Source organism: Poecilia formosa, unplaced genomic scaffold (assembly GCF_000485575.1).
Source record: "Poecilia formosa unplaced genomic scaffold, Poecilia_formosa-5.1.2 Scaffold917, whole genome shotgun sequence".
NCBI classification, from domain to species: Eukaryota; Metazoa; Chordata; class Actinopteri; order Cyprinodontiformes; family Poeciliidae; genus Poecilia; species Poecilia formosa.
In genome coordinates, this window is record NW_006800856.1 from 34,745 (window position 1) to 44,855 (window position 10,111).

The 10,111-nt window shown below is 35.0% G+C and overlaps 1 protein-coding gene across 1 annotated transcript; it reads right to left on the reverse strand.

Moving 5' to 3' along the window:
* Positions 1 to 32: 32 nt before the first annotated feature.
* On the reverse strand, positions 33 to 3,339 carry LOC103132082 (neurexophilin-1-like). Its single transcript, XM_016667136.1, has 2 exons — positions 3,013 to 3,339; positions 33 to 1,255 (listed from the first exon to the last, which is right to left on the reverse strand). Exons 1-2 carry the CDS (start codon positions 3,055 to 3,057, stop codon positions 524 to 526), a joined length of 777 nt encoding a protein of 258 aa, XP_016522622.1. The 5' UTR covers positions 3,058 to 3,339; the 3' UTR covers positions 33 to 523.
* Between the last annotated feature and the right edge of the window lie 6,772 nt (positions 3,340 to 10,111).

The following is a 10,111-nucleotide window of genomic DNA, read 5'->3' on the forward strand; positions in this document are numbered from 1 at the left end:
AGCTAACTAGCAAGCTATATATTTAATTTATGTTTAGCTCCAAGCTAAACATTAGCAAAATATTAGCACATTAGTGAGCTAACATGCTAATATTAGGTAGGTTGTTGTTTGCAAGCTACTTAGCTTGTAAACTTCAAACTAAATATTTAGTTCTAAACAGAATATTAAAGTTAGTAAACTAAAGATTTTGTTCCAAACTAAATATTAAAATGTTAGCAAGCTAAATCTTTAGTTTGGGGCTAAATATCTAGTTAGTAAACTAAATATTTAACTTGCTAAATAAATATTTAATTTGAAACTGGGAGATTTATATGATTAATGAATAATTTGGTGTGAATATGAAATTGAACCATATTTTTCCTTACAACAGGCTAAATAATCCAAATTATTGCTGTTAATATTTGACTCATACGGTACAAACAGCATTCCATATATTTTAGGACAAAGTTTTGAACGGCTCAAACTGCGTCCTCCCTTCATCCTCCCTTCATCCTCCCTTCATCCTCGTCACCTGGCCCCATGTTTACCCTGTGGGCAGGTAGGGGGGGATCTGGGAGCTGTAGTCCGGACAGACTTTCTGGACCAGCCGGTAGTCCGTGCTGTAGAACGACATGTAGACGCAGATGACCTGGAAAGGTTTGGAGCACATCCAGGTGATGTGGCTCTGGGTTTGCTCTTGGTCGCACGTCTTCGACGGGTCGTAGTTGCACAGCATCACCTTCTTGCTGCGTTCGGTTTTCTCGTAGTCCACCCTGCAGTTGAACGTCTTCGACTCCTTGGGGTGGACCACGCTCTGGCGCTCCAGGTCGAACTCCACCTCCTTCATGGGCGGGACCAGGCTGACCGACACGTTGCCAACACCCGTGGAGTTGTGACGGAAGTAGACGCCAAGAGAGCCGTTGCCATGATCCACAATCTTCCCCATTATCAGCAAATTCAGCTTGACGGTTTTGATGTTGGAGTAAAAGTCGCCCCAGCTGAACAACCTCGACAGTTTGGAGAGTCCTTGAACTTTCATGATGGGCTGGAGCTTAATTTTTACCGACGGGTTGGAGTTGGACTTGAGGATTTCCCAAAGCTTCTGCTTCGATAGAGGAACCGAGGGATTGTTGAGAACTTTGGAGTTCTGGACGGCAGGCCTGGACTGAAGGCCCCAGGTTTTCTGGAGATGCTCCTCTGGGTCTCTGTGGGGTTGAGGTGATGATGAGTTGCTGAAGGTGAAGTTGCTCTGAGTCTCATGTTGACAGAGAACAAGCTAGTTGGGAAATAATGAGAAAATACAAATAATGAGCCTCAGAGGAAGCTTCAAAGATCATTATTAGATTCAAACTAGACTTTTTTTTTTTTTAGCAACTTCTTTCAAACTACAGCGTATACCAGTTCTGTTCTTTGTAGTTTTACTTTGAAATTTTGTTTGAATTTATAGTGGAAATCCAATTTTACAAAGACATCTTTGCTTCCCTACCAATACCTGAATAAACGTTTCCAGGATACAGAGAAACCACACAGTTTTTGTAGCCGTGAGAAAACTTCTGACATTATTCTGGCCAGATATTTGAGCTCATATTTTGTCAGATTTGGTAAAATTAATTTAAACTGGTTAATTATTGGCTAAAGACTTTAATGTTAATCCAGAAGCTTAATATTAATCCACTTTTCAAGTTTTGATACCAAGAAATGCTAAATTTTAAACAACTACTCATGATTTGTGCTCACAAATTCACAAAATCAGTATTTGTATCCAACCAGATCTTTCTGACTGCTCAGAACATACTCAAGTAAGAGAACATATTTTTACTCAAGTAAAAGTAAAAAATAACCATCAAAAAATGACTGAAGAGTGACAAAATGTTTGGTGAAAAATCTACTCAAGTACTAACTCATCAAATTATCAATCATTTAATATGTAAAAATTACATCACCAGACAGACCAAAATATAAAGTTAAGTGGAAATTTTTGTATTTTAAGGACAAAAATGACAATAACTCATATCAATAACAAAAAACAAAATCGGGAAAAAGAAAATGTTTCCAAATCAGTTTCTTTCATTGAAAAACTTCAGAAACTTTAACAAAAACTGCAGCTGGTGTCTGCGTCTGGTGAATTTTTGGTTAAAACATGTTTGTTTTTCACTCAGTGGGTAGAAAATCCAGACATTTTATTCAAGTAAGAGAAGAAATACTTCAGAATAAAATTACTCAAGTAAGTCAAAAGTACAACTACATTGTTTCTGTATATTTTGCAGCCTGAATTTGTAGTGAAGTTAAATAATTTGAAGTTGGATTTCCTTCATTATTCCACAGAAGCATTAGCAATAAAGAACTACACTGCAAAAACACAAAACCTTACCAGTCATTTTGTCTACTTTCTAGTGCAAATGTCTTAGTACACTTTAAATAAAACAAAACTAAATTAGAAATAACTTTTCAGAAAAATAGGGGCTCAATAATTCTTAAATATTGGTAAAAAATTACTAGCTCCAATTGGCAGATTATTTCACTTATAACAAAATACTTTTCATGTGTTACAAGTAAAATAATCCAGTAAAACTAGAACTTTTTCACCAAAATTAAGGAATTATTGACTTAAAACAAGCTCTTTATATCTTGCTGAAAAGTTTTGTTAGTTTCGTCTTAATCCAAGTGCTAAAATATTTCCACTAGAAACTAGAGTAAGATACTTGGTATGATTTATATTTTTTGCAGTGTCCTGGACCTAGTTCTTGTTATTTAAATTTTATGAGTTGCTCAAGAAAAAAAATCAGTTAAAAAGTAAGATTAAAATGATATTCATCTCAGCTTCTTTCAGTATATCCGCCACTGAAAACGCACTACAAAAATTATTTTAACCAGAAATTAATCCTCACATTTCTTTCCTTCTGTCCTTCTAGTTTATAAAAAAAAAACAAAAAAACTTGTTACTTTAAAGCATTTTATCACCAATCTATTTGAATTTACTGCTCAGGTTCCCTTCACAGCTGTTTAAATGTGTTAAATTAGACGTTTACTCACCAAATAGAAGCTTCCAGTCAGGAGAATCCAGGAGAACGTCTCCATCGTTCCTCATCTACCTGAGCTTCATTCGGGACGAGCCACGCGTAACGTGATCGCCTGAGGAGCAGGAAACCTTCGGTAAGCTGCTGCCTCTCACTCAGAGAACCTCTCAGGTCTGGACACTTCGCTACCTCTTCCTCACCTCCCCCTCTTCATCGCTCACACACTTCTCTTCCTTGAAATCCCAAAAACACACAGATTTTACCGTTGGCCTCTGTTTCAGCTGAATGCCGAAACATCCACGGTGTTTGTAATGAATTAGTCGATTAAAATCTGAATTTATTTGCATCTTAACTGAGGCGGATTCCGATCAGATGTGGTGAAATTCTGCCATCTTGTGGCCAGAATAAAGAATGCAACCTGAGCTCAAAGAAAACGTATTAAAAGTACAAAACTAGTCAATTATTTAATTAAAGATACACAACTTTATTTGTTGCCATGTGCAGGAATTAATTAAACAATCAATGCAGTCAGGTTTTTGTATTTATTTATTTTATTTGTCATGTACTTCATAGATTGATATAAACTAAAGAAGGGTTTTGTGGTTGTCTGAGCAAATTAAAACACTGCAAAAACACAAAATCCTACTAAGTATCTTTGGTTTAGTTTATTGTGCAAATAGTATATTTTAAATAAGAGAAAACTAACTTAAAGTAACTTAAAGGAGCTGGTTTTAAGTCAATTATTTCTTAATATTCATGTAAATGTTCTAGTTTCGCTGTCAGATTGTTTCTCTAAAAACACGGGAAAATATCTTGTTATAAGTGAAATAATCTGCCAATGTAACTAGCACTTTTTAGTCAATATTAAGGAATTATTGACTTATATCTGGCTGAAAGTTATTTTAAAGTTAGTTTTGTCTTATTTCTAGTGTATTAAGATATTTGCACCAGAAGCTGGACCAAAAATACTTGGTAAGATGTTGTATGTTTGAAGTAAAGTGCACAAATCCTGCAAGATCAAGCCCAGACCATCACTCCTCCGCTGCCTTACGTCACAGTGAGTGTGAGGGATTTGTAAAACGTCTCTGTTTTGTGGCCGCGTCCCAAACCTGTTTTGGTTCATTTCGGTGCAGGTTTGCAAACCAAAGCAGTGCTGCTGCATTCTTTTCAGAGTGAGGAACCTTTTTCCTGTCAGCCCTTCTGAACAAGTCATACTTGTTTATTTTGATGTGAACTTTAAACGCAGCAGGCCTTTACGGTCTCTGATTTAGCTCCTGCACTGCAAAAACTCAAAATCTTACCAAGTGGTTTTCAGTGCAAATATCTTAAAAACTTGAAATGGCTCAGAGGGCAAAACAGTCCACTTACTGTTTTTTTAAAAAAAAGCCTCAAGACATTTGTTTTTAGCAACATTTTTGGTTTATTTTCTTAGATATAGGTTTCATTCTCATTTATTTATTTATTTTTATCCATTAGAATTGCTTGTTTTGTTTTGGGGCTTTTGCCCTTTTAGATTTAAAGATATAGAGGGCATTATAAATAATATCTGTAATAATAATAATAATAATTATTATTATAATAATAATAACTATTATCTATTATTACAAGTTTACCAGCAGATGCAGCAGCTTGTTTTAAGTCAATAATTCCTTAATATTGATGAAAAGTTACTAGTTTCACTTGCAGATTATGTTTTTAGTGAAATAATCTGCCAGCGTGTGTGTTTTTACACCAGTAAAGTAACGCAATTAAAGTATTAAAGAGGTAAACTGATCCCAGACAGATTTAACAGTCCATCTGTCAGCTCAGTCACTCACAGTTTATCATCTGATAGCAGCGTTGGAGGTGTTTGTTTTGGCATTCCAGTTCAAACAATAAGGAGTCACGGTTCAGCAGTGAGCCAACAGGAACAATGAACGCTAACGTGATTACGACAGTGGTGTTTCTCTGAACCGGAACATTTTTCCGTGTGTTCATGATTGTACTTTATTTTAAAAAATAACAAGAGAAAAGAAAGTAAAGGTGCCGCCCTTATTCTCAGCCACAATACAGAGATTTCCCGGTTCACCCAGAGCTGCTGCTCTTACTGAAAATCATTCAGAGTTCGTGAAGGAAAAGTATCATTTTATCAACGTTCGTGATTTAACATTGTTTCGCATCCAAACTGGCTGCATTGTTTTGAGGATTTACTGCAATACGACTCCATTTATTGGTCATTGCAGTCATTTCACCTGGAAAAGCTTCTCCCAGCTGACTCACCTTCACCTCGTCGTTCAGGTCAAACTGGATGTTTTCCTGCCGAACAGAAAACACTCTGTGGAAAAAAAGCAAAACGGAAAATAAAAACAGGACGAACAAATCAAGATTTAAAAGTTTGAACAAATTGATTGGTTTTGGTTTCTATGCTTCTCAGCTGTTGAACCAACTGCATGAAAACCTGATATATGTAATTTTTTTAAACAAAAAGGCCAAAACTGCCTTATAATTTCTATTTCATCTTTATTTGCCCCAATAAAGCTTGAAGGTGAGTCACTTGGAAGATATGATGGTGTATTGGGGCCACTGAAAATGTAAGTCAAAATACTCAGTTACATCTACTTCAGTGACTATTTTAGAAAAATTTACTCAAGTAAATGTAACTGAATATGTGCCAAATATATTTTTGGCAAATAAATGCCAAAAGTGTGAAAAATTTAGACATTAATCTCAGAAATATTCTAGAAAAATATTAGAAATTTTTTGAGCTCTGGAATGTCAAAAATTAGCTGGAAAAATTATTAGAAATTTTGAGATTAATCTCTGAAATTTTCTAGAAAAAAAACCATTGAAATTTTCTGAGCTCATAAAGTAGAACATTTCTGAGATTAGTCTCAAATTTTCAGATTTTTTTCTCCAAATTTTCCATTTTGAGATTCAGAAACTTTCTAGTTTTTTTTTTCTCCAGAAAAAAACTAGAAATTGTTGGATTAATCTCAGCAATTTTGAAGTTTTTCCTGGAAAATGTCTGAGATTAGTCTCAAATTTTCAAAAAAATTTTTTGAAGATTTTCTACTTTTAAGACTCGGAAGTTTCTAAGTTTTTTTTCTAGATAATTTCTGAGATTAATGACATACATTTAAAAAACATTTCTATCTCCAATTGCACTAATAACCCATTGATTCTTTCAGGTTCATTAAACGTCATTATAGGCACACCTTACTCGTGTTTGACCTTGTTTTGACCAACCTTCTTTAATCTGATTTAATTATTACTGGTATAGATTCAATGAGGCTTAACATTTACATTCCTCAGACATTAGACCTTATTAAAACAATGACATCTTCCATTTGCTGTAGATTCTCTGCTGAGAACTGGAGTTCACTGGAAAACTGAACTAATTATCGTGTTTAAGGAACTAGTTGGAGATAATTTGAGATTTGTGACAGAAACAATATTGTTCCTCCCATATCATTATTCCTCCACCAGCAGGCCAGACTGTTGAGTCAGTGGATGGATCCATGACTTGTTATCGTTTTCTGTTGGTAGGAAACCCAAAAACTGAAACCAAGTAAGAATATAACTAATTCAATGTGTTTTTACTCAAGTAAAAGACAAATTAATTTAGTAAAAAGGTCTATTCAAGTACTGAGTAACTGATCCAATTATCAATCATTTAATATTTAAAAAATACATAAACAGATGGACCAAAATATAAAGTTAAGTGGAATTTTTTGTATTTTATGGACAAAAATGACAATAATTCATATAAGTAACAAAATAAAATTTTTCCAAATCAGTTTATTTCAGTAAAAAACTTCAGAAACTTTAACAGAAACAGCAGCTGTGTGTCTGTGTCTGGTGAATTTTTCGTTAAAACATGTCTGTTTTTCACTCAGTGGGTAGAAAATCCAGAAATTTTACTCAAGTAAGAGAAGAAATACTTCATAATAAAATTACTCAAAAGTACAGAGAAGTAAAAATTATCCTAAAAGTAAATTTTTTCTATAAAAGTTACTCAGGTAAATGTAACTGAGTAAATGTAACTAGTTACTACCCAACTCTGTTCTTTTCAACACATCCAGATCTCTATTTTTTCCCATTTGCTTCCATTTAATTGGCTGATATCCTGTGTGTGTTAACAACTTGAACAAGTTTGTAAGATAAAATGTAAATTTTATGTTTAAACATTTTCTGTCTGCGCTACGTGTTGGTTTAATCCTTTCCAACCGGATTTTAACTGTTTGGGAACCTGTCCTCTGACATTCTCTACTCTTAGTGTTAAATCAGGACTGCTGCAAACAAAAACTAATAAATGGAAATATGCAAAGCCAGTTAAAGTTAAATTGCCTCTGCTTGTGATAGTTGGAGTGAGAGACTACAACAGAAAACTAATTGCTCTCACTTAGGTCCAAATGCAGAATCGTGCACGTGGAGTCGGGATGATTTTGCATATTTTTCACCCTGGAAGCAACACATGATGTCTAAACTGCTTTAAAAACTTAAGTACAAGTCCAAATATCACAACAAAATCTTACCAAGTATTTTTGGTCTAGTTTCTAGTGCAAATGTCTTTGTGCACTTTAAATAAGACAAAACCAACTTGCAAGTATCTTGTTTTAAGTAAATAATTCCTTCATTTTGGTGAAAAAGTCCTCGTTCTATTGGCAGATGAATTTACTTTTAACAAGACAATTTCCCCATGTTACAAGTGAAATAATAGAACTAGAACTTTTGCACCAATGTTAAGGAATTATTTCCTTAAAACAAGCTCCTATATTTTGCTGAAAAGTTACTTGTAAGATAATTTTGTCTTACTTAATGTTTACTAATACATTTGCACCAGAAATGAGACAAAAAGTACTTGGTAAGATTTTATGTTTTTGCAGAGAATGTACAGAGAACGTACTAAATGTTCAGATTGGCCTGATTAATCTCATTTCTTCATGAGGTTTGTCCATCAGTGTGTGAAGTCAAAGCAGAGAGATGAAGATGTGGGTCGATGTCACGTCAAACCGCGGCGCCCCCATCCGATGATGCATGCTGGGCTGACAATGTTATCTTAAGAGCTCATTTAACAACTGTTCACACCTTGTATGTTAAGGTTTTGTTCTTCCCATTTACACATAGTTTCGCTTTACAGGAAAACACCACACACCTCCTTCAAATATGTCAGACATGAGTTACGGGAACAAACAAACGTGCAGGCAGGTCAGCTGGGAATGTCTCACAGCTGGAGGTTTCCACAGCCAAACCTGTTGGTGCACGTCTCTGTTAGTTTGGCAATAATAAACAATAAACTTATATGACATTTTTTTAATAATTAAAAAAATGTTTTTGGTGATACTTTGGTTGAAAGGGTTTGCATAAGACTGACATGACACTGAATGAGTCGTCAGAAATGTTTACAACTGTTGTCGTGAAGTGTTTAAATTTGGTAAAGATTGACACTTTTAATGGACTTTTAACGCAATTTTTAAGGAAAATCTAAATTAAAGTTTCATTATTTACCAAACAGTGTAAAGTTGCCATTTTTAATGGACTTTCAATGCAAGTTGTAATGCAACTTTGCATTAAAATGGTCTTTGTTTTCTGAATGAAACTTCATGACGGCAGTCGTAAACATTTATGAAGACTCTTGTATTCATGAGTGTCATTTCAGTCTTATACACGCTGCTTTAAATAAAATGTCAAGTCTTGTAGGAAATGTATGTGGAATTCATTATAAATCCAAAAATATAAGAGTTTTGCATGTTTTTTCTATTAAAAGAAAGGAAAATTTAGTTTTTCCCAGCATTAAAACCACCAGCTGGTAACGTTTTATTTGAAAACACTTGGTGTATTTTCCAAGATTTAATAAAATAATTCTGACATTAAGTAGGGACCGCATAAAGTCAGGACACGGGCCGCAGACGGCCCATAAGCCACACTTTGAGTCACAGCATTCTTGTGTTTATTTTGCACCTGCAGGCAGAATGAAAGCGGAGCAGCAATGATTTAGCATACTTTACACCCACGGGACATTTGACTCATTCGTGCAGCAACATGTTGCAAATATAAATTTACTGTCAGCTGTTGTAGAGATTCGATCATTTAATAATGGTTCAATCAACAACAGATTTTATAGAAAAAATAAGATTTAACGAGCTGAAATTCTGGCAGCATCACATTTTCAATGCAAGGAATCTTTAAGGAAAGACTAAACTGCATCATGCAAAGTTCAAACTGCCTTAAAAAGTTCAGTATTATTCCAGGACAAGAATCAAAACTAAATGTCATTCTGACTGATCTAAATCTGACATGTAACATTTCTTCTCACACTGTGTGTGTGCAAAGTGAAAGCCGAGAGAAGAAGATGTCAATCTGCCACATTAAAGCTCGGCTCCCTTATCTGAAGGTGTGATTGACAACCACATTGTTATTTTATGAGATTAGCGTTTTGTTCATCTAGTTAAAACCTACTTTTGTTTTAAAGAAAACACTACACACCTCATTCAAACATGTTCAACCAGGAAGCAAAGTCCAGGTGAATCAGGTCGGACTGTCTCTCACCTGGTGGTTTCTACATCCTCTTTGAAACATGGCGGTAAAAGGAGCACGTCTGGTAATTTGGTATTAACTCGACTGGCAGGAGTCCAACTACATCAGATCAGACGTAAAGACTCAACATACCGTTTGAGAATCGACTACAAGAGGAACAAATCTAAAAATTATTTAAGTGTATTTAGTCTGAAACAAATAGTTCACACCTTCCAGCAGTCACAGATTAAACTGACGTACATTTCAGCCGTCCTCATCTAACTTCCCTGATCTTTATTAAATATTCTCGCCCCTCCTGGGTCTGAATATCTCTCACAAACTCTTTCGCTCTGGCACCAGAACCAAAGCAGGGTCTCGAAACAACAACTTGAAAAACTGGGATGTGCAGAAACTGTTTCTTTTCAATCCAGAACAAAAACTTTCCAGTTTATCAAAGATTTCCTGTGATAAACTGGATAGTATTATTTTATCATCTTATGCCTTTATGTTTGTCTTTTTGATCTTTCATCTATTCTTTAATCTCTGGTTCTTTCCGGAATGCATCTTGAATAACCTGCTGTGTGGCTGAACCTGCCTGACATTCAGGTGGTAGCCATCTT

Bases quoted from the DNA above. Each gene is read 5' to 3' on its own strand.
- LOC103132082 (XM_016667136.1), bottom strand. From the start codon at position 3,057: ATGGAGACGTTCTCCTGGATTCTCCTGACTGGAAGCTTCTATTTG. The intron at 1,256-3,012 runs GTGAGTAAACGT...TTTCCCAACTAG, and splicing joins TGACTGGAAGCTTCTATTTG to CTTGTTCTCTGTCAACATGA.